The 25,795-nt window shown below is 41.3% G+C and overlaps 1 protein-coding gene across 4 annotated transcripts in view; it reads left to right on the top strand.

Moving 5' to 3' along the window:
• CLCN2 (chloride voltage-gated channel 2) overlaps positions 1–25,795 on the top strand; it is a 99,802-nt gene that overhangs the window by 37,186 nt on the left and 36,821 nt on the right. For 2 of the 4 annotated variants that reach the window (XM_072142368.1, XM_072142369.1), the window contains exons 3-4: positions 3,944–4,075; positions 9,460–9,588. In XM_072142368.1, the coding sequence (XP_071998469.1) occupies positions 3,944–4,075; positions 9,460–9,588 (261 nt within the window). Of the gene's footprint in view, positions 1–3,943; positions 4,076–9,459; positions 9,589–9,670; positions 9,693–10,031; positions 11,205–25,795 lie in introns of those variants that run through there. The other 2 variants (XM_072142371.1, XM_072142370.1) reach the window with 2 other exon arrangements.

Raw genomic sequence — 25,795 nt, forward strand, 5'->3', positions numbered from 1 at the left:
TCACTCAATGACAGGTTCCCATAGTCTGTTATAATTAACTCTAGGGGTTACATTAATGTTTAAAGGGAAGCTGTCATCAGGAAGGTCTTTTGTACATCTGAATAATTCCAGTGCTTTTTATTTGTTTCTTTAAAAAATTGGTTCCCTGCCAGCCGTGTGTTTTGGGTTCCATTGAAACGCATGAAATTGGTAAAAAGCACCCAGTGTTTTGCATTGTTTAAAGGGCATAAACCACCAGAATCAACAATTGTAAACCATCCACACTAACATACTGGTGTGTTCCCTCTCTCGCAGGATTTTCTCTTCTTTTAGCATCTTACGCTGTGGTTTTGGCAAAAACAGGCTTTTAAAATTATGCAAATGAGGCTCTGGGCATAGGTGTTAATGGAGCCTGGAACCCCATTTTAAAGTTTTTTTTTCTTAAAAACAAATGCATAGGAAGCTTAATGAAGAGTGAATCCTGCCAGAGGTGGCAAACACTGGTACGTCAACAATACTTGATACTGGTGGTAAATGGCCTTTAAATACAAGACACCAGATATGGTTAGCGATTGCATGCGTTTCAATGGAAATGCGATCGCACCTAGAACTGCCTCTGGGCTTTTTTATTGCATTTGTGAACACAATGCACACACCAGCGTGACCACACCCTTCAGGTGTCTGAAAGTGTTCTGCATTTTTTCTTTTTACTCATTTACATTTTAATGTGTGCTTTAGAAGATATACAACTTATGAAATAAGCTTAAAATACTGTTATTTTACTAATGTTAGGATATATTTACATAGCACTACACAATCACCTTAAAGGCAAAATCTGGGCATTCATATGAAATTTAAAATATATATACGGTACATTTCTTCAATTTTTTTTTTAATAACTTCCAATTGAAAAAATGTTTACATACGGGACATCCAGTGTGTGTATAGATAGATAGATATATATATATGGATATATATATATATATATATATATATATTTTATTATTATTACCGTATATACTTGAGTATAAGCCAAAATTTTCCACACAATTTATGTGCCGAAACAGCCCCACTCGGCTTATACTTGGGTATATAAAAATATAAACCTAGTACTCACCCTCTGGCGCCCATTTCTCCCTGCAGCAGGTTTCCGGCATCCCAGCTTTGCCAGCAGATGCACGTCTCGGCAGTGTTGCCGCCTGATGACGTCATAGTTTGTGCCAGCAGATCGCATAAACGTGCATCTGCTGCCACGGCCGGAAAGCCGAAGACCTGCTGCAGGGAGAAGAGGATGCTGGAGGGTGAGTACTACGTTTAGTTTTTTTTAAGTGGCTACTCTGCTGCACGTTAACGGCACGGGGGCCACTCTGCTGGACGTTAACAGCACGGGGGCCACTCTGCTGGACGTTAACGGCACAGGGGACACTGCTGTAAGCAACGTCTTTTGGGGACACTGCTGTAAGCAACGTCTTTGGGGACACTGCTGTAAGCAACGCAACGTCTTTGGGGACACTGCTGTAAGCAACGTCTTTGGGGACACTGCTGTAAGCAACGTCTATGGGGAACTCTGCTGGACATTTTATAAATTGGAGGGGCTGCTGTAAACATTTTATTTATGAGCAGTGGCTGCATTTCCCACCCACGGTTTATACTCGAGTCAATAGGTTTTCCCAGCTTTTTTGTGGTAAAATTAGATTGACTTATTTCGCTTATACTCGGTCTACTTAAATTCGAGTACATATGGTATATCAAAATATTAATTTATTCATGTAAGAATGTTATAATACCATAGCATCTATTGTTATCTTTCTAATGGTACTGGTGGTACTTTCTTTGTAATTTAATGCACTAACACTTGGTTGGTAGATCTTGGTTACAAAGCACTGCCTAATAATGTCATACAAAATGTGATACAGTATCCAAAATATGCTGCTACTTTTTCTCATATACTGAGTCTTACTGCATACTCTGCAGGTTTCTCTGGTCCTGATGCTAATTTACGTTGCCATTTCTCTCTCAGATCATGACCTATGTTAGCCCTTGAGGTGTCTTTTTTATTAATGGATATTTGTATCAGGTGTATTCTGCATAACATCCAGGTATTTGTTTTTTTTTATGCGAATATTAATAATGGGAAGAACATCCTTATACATTATTTGACTCATTTTCTTTGTTCTATTCCTTTTCGTTTGTGGTTTACATATTGCATAAACATTATGTGTTTTGTATGTCAACTCTTCCGTGCGTTTTTGACATTGAACAGCTGCATCACGCCTGCAAATGCTAGGTAGTTTTATACCACATAGATAGTATTATACCTTTAGTACTGTTCAGTTATATCATTGTATATCTGGCAAGTAAATAAACCCAGAAAGAGAAAAAAAGTTTAGTTTTAAGTGTAATTCTGAAGTTACTTGCTCAAAGATTTTTGTAGCAGCGCTAGAGAGAGCCTTGGACGCTGCATTCTTTCTAGCCTGAGATCCAGCCTTATATATCCAGAAGCATTATGTGTGAATTCCTCTCCAACTTCTCCTTAAAGAGAGAAATACCACATTTCACATATATAATAAATATAATTCCAACCTGTCTCTATCAGTCCTGGCGTACACAATTTCGGCTGCCCCTGGTTCCGACCGTTAATCTTCTGAGTTTAGTGTCGGCAGACATATTGCTTTTCTATCTGACGTTGCACTGAGCTGTTCTCTCTCTCTAGCCCCCACCCTTGCATTCCATGATGAGCTCACACACACAGACTTCCTGCCGGCAAATAACACATTACGAGGAAAGTAAAGCTACAAGCTACAGGCAGATAAGAGGGAGAGGAAGGGAGGTATATAGCGCATCTGAAAGTATATAATGGCTGTGATAGGAGAGGGGAGAATGTCATGTATAATATGCATCTCATGGATGTGGTCATCTCTTATCTCTGATCTGTCTCATTTCTCTCTCTATTTGTCAGTGTGTTAGAACAATCTTCAGAAGTTAATTGAAAGAGTATATAAACATTTACCCTGATAATCTAACCACATTGTCAGCACACAGAACTAGAGGAATCAAGAAGTGTCTGCTTAGATTCTTTGGATTCTTGCACTGACCAGCCTAGGGAGTGATAGGAGCTAAAACGGCAATAAACCTGAGTAAAATTGTAAATTCTCTTTATTGTATAAAAATTGCTAGGGGACATTTTCTTTCATGGAAACCCCTTTAAGTGGGCAGGCACTTCCAAGGTGTGACAGCCAAGGAAACTAAGGACAGAAATACTTTCTTCACTTCCCATAATGCTGAGCTCTCCTTACATGCACCAGCTCAAGCAGCCCAACCTTGGAACCTCTCCTGTTGTTCTGCAGAGCAAAGCACAAGGGAAAGGCACAGAGCTGACAGTCTACATCACTGGATCCCTGTACCATGTACAGAACCTACAGAGCGATATACTCTATGGTGGATATGTCAATCAGACTGTTCAGCAGATGCCACCCTCACCTCTTCCCAGGTCAATTGGGGATGGGAGTAACTAGATGATAATAAATAAATTGATTGCTGCGGGTCCTACTATTTGGACTCCCTGTCAAGTAATAGAACTGAAGTGAGTAGGGGTCCTAGCAATTAAGTGGGTTCTTCGTGGCGGGGCCCCTATCAATCACATATTTATCACATTTTCTGTGAATGTCTTTTGTGGGACATCGAATGTTCTAATTTTTTTTTTTCTGGCATCTTAAGGGTTTTTAAATTTAGTGTCTAAAGCCCTGTGCAAATCCTAGCAGGCTACAAACTAACCTTGTGCAAGTCTTAGCCTGCAATTTTACCCCATTCTATTTTATTAATGTGCTTAGATTTTAGTTTATTCTGCCTCTTGCTACTAATGTCTCTTTAACTGAGGTTGGCATATGCTACCTATCATTACCTAAACTATGTTATGTGATATAGTGTAATAATTCTCAGCAGTTTCTTCTTTCTTTTTCACCAGTCTGCTGCGTACACTCACAGCGGATTCTACTTTCTCGGATTGGAGAGGACTGGATTTTCCTTATTTTGCTGGGTTTGGTGATGGCTTTGGTGAGCTGGGTAATGGATTTTACAATTGCAGTTTGTTTACAAGGTGAGAGAATGAAATGTATGTATTCTGATATTTGATGTCTCTTTTTTCAATTTACAGTTGCAGATTAGTGAACGATTAATAAAAAATAATTAGATTCCTGGATTACTGTTAATTCTTCAAAAGGAAAAGCACTATCTTTGAAAGTTACCAAATACATTTTTATTTATCATTATTTTTTATTAAAAATGTTTTAACTTCTTAAAGCGAACCAGTCATAGCCTGCAATGTTTTGAACTTGTATAAAGTCCTGCAATGATTCAGAATGCAGAAAAAGGACGTTGTTTCCTGCTGGTGCCGGCACCAGGGGTGGACTGGCCATTAAGCCCACCGGGGGAAATCCCGGTGGGCCACTGCTCTGGGGCTGCTGCTGGGCTGGCCTGATGTCGGCGGGGCCGGTCTAAAAATAATAAACGCGGAACCTACCTTTCCGACACTGCCCAAAAGCTCCCATGCTTTATCCAGTCCGGTCGGCAGTGACCGCACCGTGCGCCGGCTGCGCACAGAATATGACGTTGGCAAGCGGTTGACATTACAGTCTGCTCAGGATAAAGCATTGGAGCTTCGGAGGAATGTCGGAAAGGTGAGTTCAACGTTTATTATTTTTATGTGCCGGGCAGAGGACTGGCTATATATACGGAGGGGTGGGAGGCAGGCTGTATACTTAGGGGGGGCTTGCTGGCTATATACTGAGGGGGGGGGGGGTTGGCTGGCTGTATACGGAAGGGGGGTTGGCTGGCTGTATACTGAAGGGGGCTGGCTGGTTGTATACTGAGGGGGGCTGGCTGGCTGTATACTGAGGGAGGCTGGCTGGCTGTATACTGAGGGGGGCTGGCTGCCTGTATAATGAGGGGGGCGGGCAGGCTGGCTGTATACGGAGGGGGGCGGGCAGGCTGGCTGTATACGGAGGGGGGCGGGCTGGCTGGCTGTATACGGAGGGGGGCAGGCTGGCTGGCTGTATACGGAGGGGGGCGGGCTGGCTGGCTGTATACGGAGGGGGGCGGGCTGGCTGGCTGTATACGGAGGGGGGCGGGCTGGCTGGCTGTATACGGAGGGGGGCTGGCTGGCTGGCTGTATACGGAGGGGGGCGGGCTGGCTGGCTGGCCGTATACGGAGGGGGGCGGGCTGGCTGGCTGTATACCGATGGGCAGGCGGGCTGGTTGGCTGTATACCGATGGGCGGGCGGGCTGGCTGTATACCGATGGGCAGGCGGGCTGTATACAGGGGGCTGACTGGCGGTGTTATATGGCATAGTAGTAGTTGTAATAGTAGTAATATTCTTGTACATAGGGGGAACTATTATAGTAGTTATAGTCTTGTACATAGGGGGCACTATTATAGTAGTTATAGTCTTGTACATAGGGGGCACTATTATAGTAGTTATAGTCTTGTACATAGGGGACACTATTATAGTAGTTATAGTCTTGTACATAGGGGGCACTATTATAGTAGTTATAGTCTTGTACATAGGGGGCACTATTATAGTAGTTATAGTTTTGTACATAGGGGGCACTATTATAGTAGTTATAGTCTTGTACATAGGGGGCACTATTATAGTAGTTATAGTCTTGTACATAGGGGGCACTACTATAGTAGTTATAGTCTTGTACATAGGGGGCAGTTTTATAGTATTATATTCTTGTACATAGGGGGCACTATTATAGTAGTTATAGTTTTGTACATAGGGGGCACTATTATAGTAGTTATAGTCTTGTACATAGGGGGCACTATTATAGTAGTTATAGTCTTGTACATAGGGGGCACTACTATAGTAGTTATAGTCTTGTACATAGGGGGCAGTTTTATAGTATTATATTCTTGTACATAGGGGGCACTATTATAGTAGTTATAGTCTTGTACATAGGGGGCACTATTATAGTAGTTATAGTCTTGTACATAGGGGGCAGTTTTATAGTATTATATTCTTGTACATAGGGGGCAGTATTATAGTCGTTATAGTCTTGTACATAGGGGGCAGTATTATAGTCGTTATATCCTTGTACATAGGGGGCAGTATTATAGTCGTTATAGTCTTGTACATAGGGGGCACTATTATAGTCGTTATAGTCTTGTACATAGGGGGCACTATTATAGTAGTTCTAGTCTTGTACAAAGGGGGCACTATTATAGTAGTTATGTTCCTGTTCATAGGGGCAGTATTATAGTATTATATTCTTGAACATAGGAGCAGTATTATAATATATTTTACTTAGTGGCAATATTATAGTAGTTGCATTCTTGTTTATCGGAGAAGGTATTGTAGTAGGGTGTATTTTGTGTGTGTATATAGAAGGCAGTATTAATTTGTGTTATTTTAAAAAGAAGCCTTATTCCTGCATCATTTAACAGTTTGTGTGAAGTTTAATAACTCCAGCCACATCACATGGCCAAGCCTACTTGTTTTGACTTCGCCCACAGAATGGGGCCACTTTAAATTCCCAGTACGCCCCTGACCACTAATACTCGGGATCGGAAAAGCTGTGATCCCCGATGTTTAACCTCTTTGACACCGCAGTCAAACATGGACTGTTGGTGTCTAAACGGGTCTCCCTCTGCCACCCATCGAAACCCTTCAACTGCAATCGCTAATAGATGCCTGTTAGAGAAAATATAATGCACTGTACTGTACTAAATAAGCAGTGCATTATATAAGAGATTAAACAAACTCATGTTCTTGTCCCTTTGTGGGACAAAAAAGTTTTATGTAAAAAAAAAAAAGCAACAAAGACAGAAAAATCTTTAAAAACAAGAGTGAAATCACACACATTTTATACCTCCACACCCATACTAACCAAGGCTGCCAAACAATAATAGTATTTATCATGTGCAACAAAACTAAAAAATAAAGAAAAGAAAGAAAGAAAAAGCAATGCCCAAATTGATCATTTTTAAACAACACACAAAAAAGCATATTAATTTATAAATACTTATGAAACCCTAATGTGTACAAATAAAATCTTAAGAGGAAATAGAACACCAACAGCTCAAAATTTTCCCTTGATCCAAACATATTTAGATTCCATTTAGTGTGTGAACTGTGCCCCGAATCATAGAAGGAAATTCAAAAGCAAAAATGTAGATGATCCAGCACTCATCACATATCTAAATGTATATAAAATCTGTCTTTTTTATTTCATCTTTTTAAAAATAGTAGGTGCAAAATATGGTATAAAATAATAGGCTAAACTGCACGTTTTGGAAACTGCAATATCTGTCCTCAGTCATAGTCTAACTACTAATTGTTAACTGAGTATTTAAATACTGAGTCACAAAAATCCAGAGACTGCTGGCGCATGCGTGATACATTGATACAACGCGCTACAAAAATACCAAATATTATATATAATATATATTATAATCAATTAGAACAATTCTTTTTAATATGAATTTGTTGGGGAGAATTTAACAATGTGTCTCAGGTTCCGGCAGTTTTTAACTAGAAAACGCTAGTCTATCATCAACGATGAGAAATTCTGCTGCAGTATAAGACTGTTCGTTCCTACTTTAGACCTCACTTTATTTGGTCTAAATTGTGTGACAGAATTTTCAGTGCACAGGCGAATTTCCAATGCCCCTTTTCAGCAACACCACATCCATTTACATAAGACCACGGGGCAAAAAAGGTCTAAAAGCCTTGATAAATATGGTGCAAGGCATTTTAATTCTGGAGCAAGTGCTTTAATAAATTCCCCCCATTGTGTCTGACTTGTTTTTCAGACCTTTTGGTGATCATGTTTCTAATTGTATAATTTCTGTTACGTAACTTACAGAGTCTGTCTCCTCCTACTATGGGGAGGTGACTCTCAATAGCTGTAACTCGCAACCTGGAAGTATCTCCACTTTCAACATTAGAAAAAAAAAGCTACAGATCTTTTCTCTTTACCCCAAAAGTATTTCATTATGCAAAGGAAGGTCATTGTAAAAATACCTTAAATTTGGTGTTACTGTATGCTTATTGACCCTTTTTTAAGTATAAGTCAAGTTTTTCATCAGTTTTTGTACTGAAAAAGCCCCACTCAGCTTATACTCAACTGGAATGCTTGTTCAGGGCATGCCATTACTGTGGGAGGCTGCATGGGCATTTCATTACTGTGGGAGGCTGCCTGAGCATCCCATTACTGGGGAAGGTTGCAGGATATTCCATTACTGGGGGAGGCTGCAGGACAGTTCCATTACTGGGGGAGGCTGCAGGACAGTTCCATTACTGGGGGAGGCTGCAGGACAGTTCCATTACTGGGGGAGGCTGCAGGACAGTTCCATTACTGGGGGAGGCTTCAGGACAGTTCCATTACTGGGGGAGGCTGCAGGACATTCCATTACTGGGGGAGGTTGTCTGAGCGTTCCATTACTGGGGGAGGCTGCAGGACATTCCATTACTGGGTGAGGCTGCATGGGCATTTCAATTACTGGGGGAGGCTGCAAGGGCATTTCAATTACTGGGGGAGACTGCATTACTTGGGGCGGTTGCATGGGTATCATATAACTGGGGGGGGGGGGGGCTGATGGGCATTTCATAAGTCTGTAGGGCTGTGCATTTCCCACTCTAGGCTTATACAATAAGTGTAACCAGTATTTTGTGGTAAAATTGGGGACCATGGCTTATACTTTAGTATATATACAGTATACTGTGCAAAAAGGATTAATAAAAGTTCACCAGTAGGACAGTTGAAACCTGTGCTATTAAAAACTAAATTTCGTCCCTCCCAAAAAATTCCATACAGAGGAATTGCCAAAAAAAAAAAAACATAAAAATGGGAAACGGGTGCAGAGATGAGGGGTTAATTCTTTGAATAAATTTAAGAAGCTAAAATCGGTTTTTGATGCATTTTCTGAACCAAACACAGACGTGTTTACAAAAGGCTGGTGATGTATCAGGATGTTGATATTTATTTTAAATATGAAATGGTTTGTCTTTCATGATAAATACATTGTGATACACTTTTTTTTGCATTGCAAGTCATCCTCCTTTCACATGCAGTTCCACCAGAGTATACAGTGTCTGACACATGCGTTCTTATATACTGCAGCAAACCCTGCCTCTCTGGCCCATGCACAATAGTGTCCCCGTATGAAGCAACATTATCCACTTCGTGGGATTAGTTCACTGTGTGGATTATGTCTTCCTTAACATAGTGAAGAGAGGGCCGCCAGAGGGTGGCCACCCATGGCTACTGCTTGCCCACAACTGATGAAGGCTGTGTTTGTAGCAAGAGCCTCTGCATCTGTATCCTACAAGGCACTGGATGAAGTGAGCAGCAGCAGAAAGTCTGCTGTGTTGTTGAAATGTTAGATCTTGTCCATTAGTTTATAATGTCATGTCATGATCTTAATTTTTCAGTTTTTTTTTAAATAACTGTGTCATTTTTCTTTTAACTCTATTTTCACAGCTCACAAATGGATGTACGGTGGTTTAGAGAGCAATGTCTTTCTGCAGTATTTGGCCTGGGTCACATATCCCGTTGTCCTCATCACTTTCTCTGCAGGATTCACACAGATACTGGCACCTCAGGCTGTGGGTATGTGCAAACACCTCATGTGAACCCTTGTGTCACATATTGACAACCGCTCTGCAAGGCTCTACTGAAATATTCATTAAATTATAGCAGACTGAGGCTTTAAGGTACAGTTTTTTAACAATGTTTTAAAGACAGAGGTAAATTGCTTAGTCATTTACTTTGTTTAGTGTATTATAATAGACAGACTTTTGTATTTTACTTGCCACTTGAATGTTTTACTATGGTAGTTTTGTAAAATGTAAGTTTGAGTGTATTTTTGTGACTATTGTGATAAAATAACAACTGGTTGAAAACGCTGATCCATTGCCTGCACTGCGACCTTTCTTCTATGGAAAGGCTGCATTTTTCTCGCTTACTCCTGCTAGGCAAGCTGACATTTTCCTTCTTATATTTATAGTACTATTATCTGACTTTACACCATGTTCCTTTCAGATTGGACCCCTCTCTTCACATAACAGATTTCCTGATTTATTTGTTATGCAGTGAGTAGTGACTTCTTAAATGGCCACTTACTTTTCAACAAACGTTCCATAAATGGGGGCGGACTTGTGCTGTGCTCTTTAATGGACGCGAGTTAACATTGCTCCCAAATTCTGACTATATAGCCCAGGCAAATCTTCAGGAGGGACCTAAACTTGGTAAAATACATTAGACGTGGACCCAGGCAGAACTAGCAGGTGACCAAAGGTCATAAAAAAAAATGCTGACCTGGATCATTTCCTTTGTAAGAAGCTGCGCATGCCGCCGGGAGTCAGATCGAAGATGGTGAATGCATGGTAAGCAGCAGAGCAAGTAGTGGACGATTCTGAGGGCGAGAGTCTCGGTGATGGCTCGGCAGCTGGAGGTGAGAAGGATTTAGCCCCAGTGTCAAGGAACTTTATTGGGGGAAGGTTGGAGCAGTTTGAGCAGAACACCCCACTGATCAGATGAACATAGCCCACCTCTGGATAGAGGACCAAGAGAATAGAAGCCGACCTAAGAATGCGATGTTCAGGGGCGTTCCAGAGAGAGTAGCCCACGTGGCGCTACCTAAGATGGTGGCACAAATTTTCAAAATGCTGGTCGGGGAAGAGAAGACCAGCGAGATTCGTATTGAACAGATTCACAGAGCATTAAGGACAAGGCCAAATCCCACTTAATCCCCACAAGATGTAATTTGCTGGCTGCTCTCATATACAGATATGGCTGCAGTGCTGAAGGGAGCAAGATAAAGGAAGGACATTTGTTTAAAAGATCTAAGGTGCTTCTTTTTCAAGACATCTTCCTCTCCACCCTGGCAAAGAGCAGAGTGTTTAAACCGTTCATTGACAAGCTAGGCACCAGAAATGTGGTGCGTAGGTGACTGTTTAACTTTGGGATCCTTTTCTCCAGTGACGCAGGAAAGATCAACATTAAATCCCTAGAAGACCTATCGTGGCTTGTGAGGCGCTAAATGTCCCGCAACTGAACATTCCATCTTGGCTACCGTTGGCAACATCAGTGGGGCTACCTTCTCTCCCAAAGATGGCTTCTTGGAGAACAACTGGACCTCCTGATCTACAAAAACAAAGACAAAGGAAGGGACTGTAACTTGAGAGGCCTGTGTGAGTAATATCCAGGCAGATGGACATGCTCAGGTGGTTATTAGCTATTAGCTGATTATATGTATGCTAAGGAATAGTTATCTTTAGATTGTTGTAATTTTAGTATTGGGTTCCTCCTGTATAAGGTGTTATGGGTAGCAATATGATAATCTAGCAGTTGTTGGGGCTTGAGGTCAGGACTGGAAGCAGGGTCCCCTGTGGTCCTGCATGTCTTATCTAACCTCCCCCCCCCCCCCACTCACACACACACACACTTTAACCGGGGACCGAAAGTAGCTAGTTGTGATGCTTCACTCTTTCTGCACAGTGTTTTTATAGTATGTTAGATAAATGTTCTGTTATAGGTTCATGTGAACTCTCAGGAGACTTTTGTTACTATTCCCTTCCCCTTCCTACTTTCCCTTTCACCTGTCCTCCCTCCGCCCTCCCAACACCCTTTGGAAAAGTAACATGACTGAGTTTCAATTTGTCTTTTTTTAATGTCTGGGGCATCACCGAGTCACGTAAGAGACAAAAATTCTGCATCGCCTGCAACATCATGAGGCGAACTTTGCTTTGTTTCACCTGAAGGAAAGTAAAACTCATGCGTTCACAACATGTGTGTTTAACAAATGGTATCATTGTACCTTTTCCTCAGTTTCTAGGGGTGTCAGCATTGTGATACATGAGTACATGCCTTTTGTTTTTATGTGATAATTGTGATACCCTCTTGGACGCTAAATATCCATCAAAAGTAAGGTAGGCAATCAGACAATTTCAATAGCAAATTTGTACACAATTTGGACCCAGACCGATGGTTCGCTGGTGCCCTTGACAAATTCAAACTGTTTTGGTAAAGTATTACCAAAACAAGTATTGTGTTAGACTTCAAAGTTTGTCTCAATCCGGTGCTAGACTCCTCCGGTTCACATCATATTACATACAAACTGACTGCGGATCCTCCATGTGGCGTTTAATCCATCCAGATACTAAAGATTATACCTTTTTCTCAAACAAACATCAGGCATACAGTCAATTATTGGTCTCGCACAGCACCTTCGAGCAACAGACTTGGGTAGTATCATTTTTTTAGACCATGTCCAAGTAATTTGTTCCTTGCCATCCCCTTTATTCCTGCTGGGGAAGCACACATGACTTTCCTGAGAGGTAAATTTATTTCAATTGGAGCATTTGTGAAAAAACAGTGCTCACATTAACTGAATTCTCGCAACACATAAAAAATCCAAAGCTCTAGGGGATCTTCAGGCTCTTACGGCCCTGAGAGAAAAAGCTAGCAATATGTTAAATGCACAAGCTACCAAACAATTTCCTTCTAAAAGGTGCAAGTTTTATGCACATGGGGATAGATGGGGCATATTAATGTCCTACTGGGTAAAAAAAAACAAAAAGAGAAGACTGAGTTGAGACTTTACCAGGTAGGAAAACGCAAAGGATAACACTAAAAGGATAACTAGAGGTTTCCAAGAGTTCTACCAGAACTTATACAACTTAACTTCTAAACTACCGGTACCACAGGACGTAGAAATAAATTAATTTCTAGCAGACCTTAACCTGCCAGGCCTCTCTGAAGAGGACAGGGCTGCTCTACAGGAACGCTTTACACCCCAGGACTTGGAGAAAACTCTTCTCTCTATTCCTTCAGGTAAATGAGATACCTATCATATATTACAAACAGATTAGGGAGCTGCTTTTCCTTCATTTTATGTCTGTATGCAAATCCCCTTTACAGGGGGGCTATTTCCAGCTGCAAGCCTTAGAGGCACACATTTTGATTATACACAAGGAGGGAGAAGTACCTGGTCTTGTGTGGGAGCTACAGGCCAATTTATCTCCTAAATAGGGACATGAAGTGGTGCGCAAAGGCTATGGTGTGCAGGTTGTGCAATATACTCCCCAAATTAATATCACCGGAACAGGACGACTGTGATTCTTGCAGGGCCATTAAATCGGTTGAATATGCAAGAGACAAAACAGTTCTGTTAGGACCGTTAGGGACAGACAGTGAAAAAGTGTTTGATAAGGTCAGTTGGCAGTTTATGAAACAAGTATTATTGATGTTTAAGTTCCCCCTTAATTTCATTCAAGGGGTTCTCTCCTTATACACTGAACCTAAAGCTAGGTTCGGGTAAATGACACTCTGCCAGAACCATTTGCTATTATGAATGGCACTGGCAAGGCTACCCAAACCCGCAGGTCTCTTTACCCTAATCTACAAACTGCTTCTCAGCAGTATTGAGAAGCAGCCAGAACAACATAACATACCATACTTGTCGGGGTTCGTCAGGAAAAACCTAACTCAGAAATGCGTCATTCCAAAAATTACGCATTTACTACAAGTCATCCCTATTTAGCTGCCCTTGTCATACATTATGGCATTTCAGAGGCTCTTTACCAGATTGTTGTGGAGTAGAGGAAAACCTTGAATCGGATTTCAAACTTTTTTGTTTAGGAAACTAAACAGGGTCATACATCTCCCCAATCCTGTTGTTAAATTTTCTGGAATAAAGTTGTATCAGAAATAGATGAGATCTACATGGTCTGTCTCCCGAAAGACCCTTGGCCGTTGCTACTATGGTGACCATCAAGCACCTTTAGACCAAAAAAGCAGGATTTGCCCACACCACCAATACCGAAGATGTGAAGACAATGGCTGCCCCCAACAAGCTCTCAATGGAGATCTATGGTTCGTGAAATTAGTAGACTAGAGGATTTAGGACATTGGAATCAAGGGAGCAGATTTCTCAAGGTTTGGAACAAATGGATAGGACACACAAAAAAATAAGTTTTGCAAAGTTCAGAGGAGCTCTAGGATATTCTTTGTTAGCATAATAGGAATAGTATCTCCTCTCAGTCTAGCGACCCCCTCCATCCATCATGCACCCTCTACTCCTTATGCTTCCATATACCTATTGTATATTGTATTATAATGGCCTTACCAAGAGCATAGGTTTTATTATATTAATATATGATATCATATTAATATATATTATTTGTTTTATTACCCGTTATAAGTTATGTGGTAAACCAGAATGGCGTTATTTACATGGCCAACATGGCCTTTATACTAGCTACCAATATACACTCACCGGCCACTTTATTAGGTACACCTGTCCAACTGCTTGTTATCACTTAATTTCTAATCAGCCAATCACATGGCGGCAACTCAGTGCATTTAGGCATGTAGACATGGTCAAGACAATCTCCTGCAGTTCACACCGAGCATCAGTATGGGGAAGAAAGGTGATTTGAGTGCCTTTGAACGTGGCATGGTTGTTGGTGCCAGAAGGGCTGGTCTGAGTATTTCAGAAACTGCTGATCTACTGGGATTTTTACGTACAACCATCTCTAGGGTTTACAGAGAATGGTCCGAAAAAGAAAAAACATCCAGTGAGCGGCAATTCTGTGGGCAGAAATGCCTTGTTGATGCCAGAGGTCAGAGGAGAATGGGCAGGCTGGTTGGAGCTGATAGAAAGGCAACAGTGACTCAAATCGCCACCCGTTACAACCAAGGTAGGCAGGAGAGCATCTCTGAACGCACAGTACGTCCAACTTTGAGGCAGATGGGCTACAGCAGCAGAAGACCACACCGGTGCCACTCTTTTCAGCTAAGACCAGGAAACTGAGGCTACAATTTGCACAAGCTCATGGAAATTGGACAGTAGAAGATTGGAAAAACGTTGCCTGGTCTGATGAGTCTCGATTTCTGCTGCGACATTCGGATGGTAGGGTCAGAATTTGGCGTCAATAACATGAAAGCATGGATCCATCCTGCCTTGTATCACCGGTTCAGGCTGGTGGTTGTGGTGTCATGGTGTGGGGAATATTTTCTTTCCTCTCTTTGGGCCCCTTGGTACCAATTGAGCATCGTTGCAACGCCACAGCCTACCTGAGTATTGTTGCTGACCATGTCCATCCCTTTATGACCACAATGTACCCTGTAACATCTGATGGCTACTTTCAGCAGGATAATGCGCCATGTCATAAAGCTGGAAGCATCTCAGACTGGTTTCTTGAACATGACAATGAGGTCACTGGACTCAAATGGCCTCCACAGTCACCAGATCTCAATCCAATAGAGCATCTTTGGGATGTGGTGGAACGGGAGATTCGCATCATGGATGTGCAGCCGACAAATCTGCGGCAACTGTGTGATGCCATCATGTCAATATGGAGCAAAATCTCTGAGGAGCTTCTAGCACCTTGTTGTATCTATGCCACGAAGAATTGAGGCAGTTCTGAAGGCAAAAGGGGGTCCAACCCGTTACAAGCATGGTGTACCTAATAAAGTGGCCGGTGAGTGTATGTAGTAGGTAAGATACAATGCTTGTGAGGCAGATTGAAAATAACTCATAAAGGCTAAAGCTACGAGAATAGTAGTCATGAAACAACATGGAGATGGCTGAAACCATTCCCTTCAAGCCAATTATATACCACACTCTACTTGGGGTTGCGCCCCCACTCTGTTAATCTGTTTATGTATATATCCTGCCTGCCATGTAATATGCCTCTTATTGACTACGCCACATAAAAAATAATAAAGAGTTTTAAAACAAAACAAACGTTGCATAAATAAATAGTAGAAATCAGTAGACAGAAAGCAAATTGCTTCTCCACATTGTTCCCCACGCATATGGACACATGTAAAACAAGCCCACAATGCTGTACAAGTTGTCATTGTCATTATATTTGATCTGCAGGAATATATATGTATGTGTATGTACGGTATGTGTGTGTGTGTGTATGTATATATATATATATATATATATATATCTCTTAAATACTTGAGTATAAGCAGAGTTTTTCAGCACAAAAAATGTGCTGAAAAAAAACTAACTCTTCTTGCTTCCGGTCGTCAAGATCCGTCTTCGGGTGCTGCCGGCACCAACATTATAAATTCAGCCAGCGCCGCACACAGAATGACGTCTGCAAGCATCTGATGACATAGTTTGTGTGTCGGCAGCGCAGGGATTAGAAGTCTGAGCCAGAAGAAACAAAAGGACCTGCAGGGGGTGTTGGAAAGGTGAGTACAGAGTTTTTGTTTTTTAAATAATAGGCTGGGCATACTCTATACATGGGCTTCTGTTTTTTTTCCTGGGTTGGGGCTAGCTGGCAATATACTCGGGGCAGTGGCTAGCTGGCTATATACTGAGGGCATGTGCTGTTGGCTGTATACTGGGGGCAGGGGCTGCTGGCTATCTACTGGGGATTATGGATTGGCTATGTACTAGGGAGCAAGGGGCTAGCTACCTATATATTGGCAGGGAATGGGACTGGCTAGCTACATACTGGCTGGAAGCTGTGAACAATCCATTTCCCACCTAGGCTTTTCCCTGTGTTAAAATTAGGCTGGCTTATACTTAAGTATATACAGTATAAATATTTTATATTGCAGGAGGCTGCAACAGTGCATATCAACCTATATCACAATTGTTGAATTGTTATTTATTCAGAGGTCAACAAATTACGATACAATCACATGAATCTAATGAAGCGCTCAGCACGAGCGCGAAACGCGTCATTCCTTTTATTGTTTTAATTCTTTTATATTTTATTGCCATAATTGGCTTAAATAAAAGAAACTTTTTATTCTAAAAAAACATCCTTTTTGAGCAAGCCAGAGCCGATTCCTTTACAAACATTCTAAATAGGAGAGCAAAGCACCCTTCCTGGATGCTATTCGTTTATTCGACAAATTACGCATATCTGTTTTATATACAGTACATTACAGCTGAGTATCTTTACCACTCCTACTTTTCGCTCCTCTCCTCTCCCCTTTCCAAACCCCTCTTTCCATATTCCACTACCAAAATTATCAATAAATAATACCTACTAGTGCTGGCCTTCTTGTTGGCAGTTCAGGCACTGTTAATACTACATAACCCATAATTCTGATGCATTGGTGTGTCAGTCTGAATCCAATGATATCCTCTAATGACATTCATTAACAACCTCATGCTACCTGTGTCATGGCCAGATAATAGGTGGAAAACATACATTTTCTAGAAAAGTAGGAAGAAGAATATCTTTTCCCAAATATAAGACAGACCTGTTTGTCTTGTGAGCGGACCTTATGAGTATAACATAAGGCGACAGGAGGAAAAGTAACAACAGGACTAGTACAAGGACCTAAGTGTAGCACAAAAGCTCCAGAAAATAGAGGACATGAAAAAAGCTGACTATGTTCACAAAAGCCATATTAAGAATAAAGTGTAACCGTCATTCTGAGCAAAAAAAAACTAAAATACATAATTCTGTTCCAGGTGCCCCTGGGAAGTATTTTCCCTCTCGGTCCTCATTTAGTACCTTTTTTAGCCCATAGCAACCAGGGTTTCCAGCTCTCAAAAACCTACAATCAGCAAGATGGAGGGGTGGAGCCTGCCCCTGTCATCTCATCACAAGCACAATGAGACCAGAGCTATCTTACATCCATCTATCTATCTATCTATCTACGTGTAGAAAGTTCAAGCGGCACTATCTTGGATAGAATGTAGCTGGGTGCAAGCTTCCCAAGTCTGGGCTTCAGGTCCTCCCGTGTATACTTCGAAGAAATGTGCAGCACTCCAATTTCGTAAAAAAGTGGTAAAATCTTTTATTCCATAGTGAGTAACATACAGCGACGTTTTGGCCCAAGAGAGCCTTCCTCAAGCTGTCTAAACAGTGCAAATGGTGGATATATATACATACAACAATTTGGTCACATGACCTATAGTGAACCGCCCACCACATTAGCATATTTGTGATAAAAATTGCATAAAAATACATACCAATTAAAAATTTACATCATATAAAGTGTATACAAATATTTGATATCAGTGTACATATATTATAACAACACTTTGTATATTTGGTGTTATGTTTACAAGGGAACACTTCCGTTCCGGGACAAAGAATGTGTAGAAAGTGCTGATGTGCTTTTGTGCACTAAGGAAGGAGGGAGCCACTGCACCGAGGAATAGATTATAAAAAAGTCTTTATTGGTGCATCATCAAGGCATAAAACAGCGACGTTTCGATTCAAATGCGAATCTTTTTCAAGCATTCATGCTTGAAAAAGATTCGCATTTGAATCGAAACGTCGCTGTTTTATGCCTTGATGATGCACCAATAAAGACTTTTTTATAATCTATTCCTCGGTGCTGTGGCTCCCTCCTTCCTATGTGCCACTTTTGAAGCTCTGGACGCCTGGACTTCTGGCTGCGGGCACCAAAAACCCTTGAAGGGATAAGTGTGGATTGCTGTCACTTCTCTTGCTTTTGTGCACTAACCCATCCACTGTGTGGAATCCTCAGATGCCTCCCCGTCTCCGCCATCCCTTCCGATCGGTCTTGAACCGCTGTATCATAAAAATATATAGTGCGGTGCCGGTGGACCGCACAGATGGAATGCACGCTCCTTCCGAGTTCGTGCGCATGCGCAATAGCTTCCGGCTTCCGTGTGTGTAACCATGGAAACCATTACACAGTTCCTGTTTTTATGGCACATCTATCGCTATTCATTTGAAGCCAATATTCATGTACCAAGCATTTCAACCCTGTGTGATGGAGTCAACATAATATAATACTCGCTATAAAGTGCTTGGTTGAATGGATAGATGAATGGATTCACGGGTACTCAGCCTTGATTGAGGTATGTGTTGCTGTGATAACAGCTAGTGGCCAGGGATAAATGAGGTGCGGTTAACCCCTACTAGGACAACACCGGTGGGGGATATACCCCTAAGAATAAACGGGGAAACCCTTTCCAATGTAATCCACCCTATATGGTCACATATATTGTAATATACATTAAAAAACCCCGGCCAAAGTACCCAGCCATACATCCAATACACAAAAAATGCCAAAAATTTCGAATTACTTGAGAGAAAAGCTGCGACAGAGAGCCATGGTTCGAATTGGTGAAAAAAGCAATGATCTGGAGCTTCAGCGGGGAGACATCTGAGGTAAGCTTGTTCAGTCTGGAAAAAATGACAATAGAGAAATCAAATATGTTTCTTGTTTCATTATCACAACAAGTTACTCATAACTCAACCAGTAAGGATATGAAGATTGACAATATCAATATGGATATATTGAATGCCCATGCTATTACAGGGTCCATAATTTAAAATCTACATTTAGACTCTTTGGTCTCAAAGTGTTCAAAGTATGGATCCATTGGAGTTCTCGTCTTTTGAGAATTTTCTCTCTGTCCCCTCCTCGACGTAAAGGAGGTATATGGTCTATAATGCGAAATTTAAGGTCTTTTTCAAGATGTCCGGCTTCTGTAAAGTGTTTTGAAAGCGGTAAGTCTTTTCGATTACTTCGTATGGTGTACCTATGTTGGTTGAAACGGGTTTTAAACTCCAATGTAGTCTCGCCAACATATAGTAAACCACATGGACAATTCAGAACATAAATAACAAATGAGCTGTCACACGTCAGATAATGTGTAATTTTGTATTCTTTACCATTGTGCACGTATTTTTTGGCTTTCTCAGCGGGCACATCAAAACCATAGATCATCCACAAGATGGAACTTCCAACGAATACTGATGAATTCCAAACCTTCACTTATACCAGTGAGTACAGCATGAGGACTCTACAAGATCTAACCGGAGATTCCACCTTTCTTACCACCCCTGGAACAAGTGAGTTAAAATGCAGATTTGAAAATGACTCTAAAAAGTTAACAAGTTTACAGCTACATTTGATCACACTCAGTGAATATTATAAACATCACATGATACCACGTGGAATGCGTTCAACAGTCACACCGACATTGTTTGCACAAGATAAAGAGTTTTGTATCAAGTTTACACAGATTTCAAATAAGTATGCTATGGACTTAATCCTGTTAAATATTGAGTTCCTCAAGAAAGATATCACAACACTTAAAGGAAACCTACCACTTGTAGTGGCAGGTTTCCGATGGAAATACCGGGCACCAGCTCAGGGTGAGCTGGTGCCGGAGCTTATTTTAGTTAGTGTTTTAAACCGCGGTATCGCGGTTTAAAACACTTTTTAAACGCTATAGCCGGCGCAGGCAGGTACGCGCTCGGCGCTTACCGTGCGCGCGGCTACATAGGAAGTGAAGGAGAGCCGCGTGCACGGTAAGCGCCGAGCGTGTACCTGCCTGCGCCGGCTATAGCGTTTAAAAAGTGTTTTAAACCGCGATACCGCGGTTTAAAACACTAACTAAAATAAGCTCCGGCACTGCCATCAGAAACCTGCCACTACAAGTGGTAGGTTTCCTTTAAAGAAAAGCTACAGGGTATTGAAACACAACTGGGTACGATTTTGTCTAATGAAGAACACAGTGGTTTTCTTGAATTGGTACACAAACATACAGAAACACTAAAAGTTGAACAGGAGTCGATTAAGAGAAATAAATGGATCCGTGATTGTGATGATTACAGTAAAGGACAGATCTATACTTGGCAGGGCGATTATGCCCAACCGAAACAAAAGATTATCAATAAGCGTAAAAACAAAATGTCAAACAACAAACCCACAGATGAAACATATGGGAGAAAAAAGCAGGGGCCTTTTTTAGGAACTCCGGGGGTAACCCAGACCCCGAACGGACAAAGTCCAAGACAAGAAGAGGGGGCCGGAAACATCACAGAGCACGAAAATTCCACAGCGAACAGAGTGGAACAGCCAGCAGCCAAAATGGCGTTGAGAAAAAGGACTTAACTGAATTAGTGGTAAATATTTCCTCTAAAATTTTGACTAAAGAACAAATATCTGTATTGTCTAAGGGGTTATCATATTGCATTTCCTCACACCCTGACTGGTTTCAGATAGAGGTGGATCTACAAAGATTCATACGCACAATCAAATTAAAACATCATTTTCATTCACACACCAGTGGGCCAGTGAGGGATACATCTGAATTATGTCTAAGCCAATTCCAATTGCGTAATAAGAGTTACTTCACTCCTGACACAGAAGTGCCACACATTGAAGCATTTTTTATGGCCATTAAAAATGACATTGCCAAATTACGTGATACAACTAAGGATTCACCATTGTGTCACCCCAATTTGACCAGTGGTGAGGTTACTGCACTTGGTGAGCTGGCCCGTGACGGCGACATCACCGTCAAATCGGTGGATAAGGGCGGTGCTGTCGTCGTCATGGATACCAGCTCATATCTAAGTGAAATTAAGAGACAACTATCCGATGCTACTGTATATCAGAGGATCCCTTGTGATCCAAAATTTTCTTTGGCTAAAAAAATTAAGCACATTCTTAATGAAGCATTAGCAAATGGTATCATCAATGAAGACATGTATAAATATTTGTACATCGACAATCCCATCACCCCTGTACTATATATTCTACCAAAGATACACAAAGATCTGTTGCATCCCCCCGGGAGACCAATCGTTTCCGGCACGGGTTCCATTTTTTCTAATATGGCCACTTTTCTGGACAGGGCACTTAGGGATTTGGCATGTTCAGGTCGTTCTTATATATCAGATACAGCCGATTTTCTTAAGAAACTTAATGATGTACACATTTCCCCTGGGCAAAAAATTCTACTGGCATCGTTTGATGTTGTCTCACTTTATACCTCAATTGACCACCAGAGAGGCTTAAATTCAGTTAAAAAAATGCTAACCCTAACAACTTTTTCGCCTAAAACACAAGACTTCATCTTAACTTTATTAGAGTTTGTTCTCAAAAACAACTACTTTCTTTTTGGAGATAACTACTTTCTACAGTGTATGGGTGTCATGGCACCAACGGGGGCGAATATGGCACCAACCTATGCGAACATCGTCATGAGGGTCTTGGAGGAAGACGTCGTTTATCCCTCCCCACTGTTCAGACACTGTCTGAGGTGGTGGAGGTACATAGACGACGTCTTCCTCCTTTGGACTGGTACCCAACATGAATTGAAATTATTCCATGACCATTTAAACACAATTGATGACACCATCAAGTTCACAGTAGTTTCTTCTGAAACAGTGTTACAGTTTTTGGACGTCTCCATTTCTATCGGTGGTGAATCTCTTTGTAACTGACATTTTTTCAAAACCTACTGATAAAACTCCTTAGAGTAAAAAGAATTACCAGTGAACCTACAAAACTTCAGACAAATTTGCCAACTATGGCTGATAAATTCAGACAACGTGGCTACCCAAAGAAAATTGTTGATATGAATCTAGCAAAAACAGAGAGAAGGAACAGATTAGATCTTTTATCCCCACACAGGGTTCCAAAGAGGAACGATAGAATACCCTTAACAACTTTCAATTCCCAAAGCCACAATATTGCCAAAATAATACGTAAGCACTGGTCCAAATTAACGGGTACCAGTGCTGATGTCCCAGAATTTAAAAAATCCACCTTTAATGTCATACAGGAATGCTCAAAACATCAGGAATCGATTAGTAAGAGCTGACGTTGGACCATTCAGAGTCACTAGACAGACAGGGATTTTGGGCCAATTAAGGAAGGGATGTTTTCCATGCTGCAAATGCATAAATTGTAAATATATGGTAAAAGGCTCCAATTTTGTGCACAATGGTAAAGAATACAAAATTACACATTATCTGACGTGTGACAGCTCATTTGTTATTTATGTTCTGAATTGTCCGTGTGGTTTACTATATGTTGGCGAGACTACATTGGAGTTTAAAGGAAACCTACCACTTGTAGTGGCAGGTTTCCGATGGAAATACCGGGCACCAGCTCAGGGTGAGCTGGTGCCGGAGCTTATTTTAGTTAGTGTTTTAAACCGCGGTATCGCGGTTTAAAACACTTTTTAAACGTTATAGCCGGCGCAGGCAGGTACGCGCTCGGCGCTTACCGTGCACGCGGCTCTCATTCACTTCCTATGTAGCCGCGTGCACGGTAAGCGCCGAGCGCGTACCTGCCTGCGCCGGCTATAAAGTTTAAAAAGTGTTTTAAACCGCGATACCGCGGTTTAAAACACTAACTAAAATAAGCTCCGGCACCAGCTCACCCTGAGCTGGTGCCCGGTATTGCCATCAGAAACCTGCCACTACAAGTGGTAGGTTTCCTTTAAAACCTGTTTCAACCAACATAGGTACACCATACGAAGTAATCGAAAAGACTTACCGGTTTCAAAACACTTTACAGAAGCCGGACATCTTGAAAAAGACCTTAAATTTCGCATTATAGACCATATACCTCCTTTACGGCGAGGAGGGGACAGAGAGAAAATTCTCAAAAGACGAGAACTCCAATGGATCCATACTTTGAACACTTTGAGACCAAATGGTCTAAATGTAGATTTTAAATTATGGACCCTGTAATAGCATGGGCATTCAATATATCCATATTGATATTGTTAATCTTCATATCCGTACTGGTTGAGTTATGAGTAACTTGTTGTGATAATGAAACAAGAAACATATTTGATTTCTCTATTGTCATTTTTTCCAGACTGAACAAGCTTACCTCAGATGTCTCCCCGCTGAAGCTCCAGATCATTGCTTTTTTCACCAATTCGAACCATGGCTCTCTGTCGCAGCTTTTCTCTCAAGTAATTCGAAATTTTTGGCATTTTTTGTGTATTGGATGTATGGCTGGGTACTTTGGCCGGGGGTTTTTTATGTATATTACAATATATGTGACCATATAGGGTGGATTGCATTGGAAAGGGTTTCCCCGTTTATTCTTAGGGGTATATCCCCCACCGGTGTTGTCCTAGAGGGGCGGTTTCCCTGGTAGGGGTTAACCGCACCTCATTTATCCCTGGCCACTAGCTGTTATCACAGCAACACATACCTCAATCAAGGCTGAGTACCCGTGAATCCATTCATCTATCCATTCAACCAAGCACTTTATAGCGAGTATTATATTATGTTGACTCCATCACACAGGGTTGAAATGCTTGGTACATGAATATTGGCTTCAAATGAATAGCGATAGATGTGCCATAAAAACAGGAACTGTGTAATGGTTTCCATGGTTACACACACGGAAGCCGGAAGCTATTGCGCATGCCCACGAACTCGGAAGGAGCGTGCGTTCCATCTGTGCGGTCCACCGGAACCGCACTATATATTTTTATGATACAGCGGTTCAAGACCGATCGGAAGGGATGGCGGAGACGGGGAGGCATCTGAGGATTCCACACAGTGGTTGGGTTAGTGCACAAAAGCACATCAGCTTTTTTTGTCCAGGAACAGAAGTGTTCCCTTGTAAACATAACACCAAATATACAAAGTATTGTTGTAATATATGTACACTGATATCAAATATTTGTATACACTTTATATGATGTAAATTTTTAATTGGTATGTATTTTTATGCAATTTTTATCACAAATATGCTAATGTGGTGGGCGGTTCACTATAGGTCATGTGACCAAATTGTTGTATGTATATATATCCACCATTTGCTCTGTTTAGACAGCTTGAGGAAGGCTCTCTTGGGCCGAAACGTCGCTGTATGTTACTCACTATGGAATAAAAGATTTTACCACTTTTTTACGAAAATGTGAGTGTTGCACATTTCTTCGAAGTATCTATCTATCTATCTATCTATCTATCTATCTATCTATCTATCACTCATATTTTTGTATCTATCTCCTATTTATCTATCCCTCCTATCTATCTTTCTATCTCCTATCTTTCTATCTCCTATATATCTATGTATATGCTATCTATATCATATCTATCTATGTATCCATGTCTATCTGTCTATCTATCTACCGACCTAAGTAACACTCCAGCACAGCACATGAGGGCATAGCACATGACAGGACAGCCTGTAGACTTGGAGAGAGTCTCCTGACACTTCCTTGTGTGAGGTGATGGGGGAGGGGGGGGGGATGCAGTTTCTGTCAGTGTGGATCAATGAAGGGATTCTATTGCTACTTACACACACACAAAGATATGGTTACACAACTCTACAGGGCCAATAACCAATACTGTCTAAAGCTTTGGATGGTCAAAATGGACTCCATTTGAGATTGTTTTCACATTATTAGGTCCATTGTTACCCCTGCCCAGTAGATAAGAATACATTTTTAATTTTGACACTCCTGTTATTTATGAACCATTAAAAGACATTAACAATAACAGGGGTAATTTGGGGACATCCAACAGAGAGTTGGAAGGTATGATAGAAGCAAGTATGATAGAAGCAAGTCAAACCCAATCAGGAAAATATATAGGCATAATACAGAGAAGATATGTTGAGACGAGTCATGGAATAAAAAGGGATGGATGCCCCCTCATAATAATTCTTTATATAGCGCACACAGATTATGCAGAGCTGCACAAAGCATTTCAGATTGGTCCCTGTCCCCATGGGGCTCACAATCTAAACAACCTAACAGTATGTTTTGGAGTGTGGGAGGATCCCGGAGAACCTGGAGAAAACCCATGCAAATACTGAGAGAACCTACAAACTCTTTGCAGATGTTGACCTGGGTGGGATTCGAACCCAGGACCCCAGTGCTGCAAGGCAGAAGTGCTACTAACTCAGCCACCGTGCCGCCCTCATGACAGAAATTTATTACAGAAGGAAGATACCGGTTACATATTATGCCCCTGTACTGGATTAATGATTCCTGCAAAGTTTGTTGAAAGGTCAGATACATTTTAAGTAAACAGGTCATAAAATAAATGTTGAGCCACCAGTGATATTTGAAAAGGCAGAA

The sequence above is a fragment of the Engystomops pustulosus genome, chromosome 3 (assembly GCF_040894005.1).
Source record: "Engystomops pustulosus chromosome 3, aEngPut4.maternal, whole genome shotgun sequence".
Classification (NCBI taxonomy): Eukaryota; Metazoa; Chordata; class Amphibia; order Anura; family Leptodactylidae; genus Engystomops; species Engystomops pustulosus.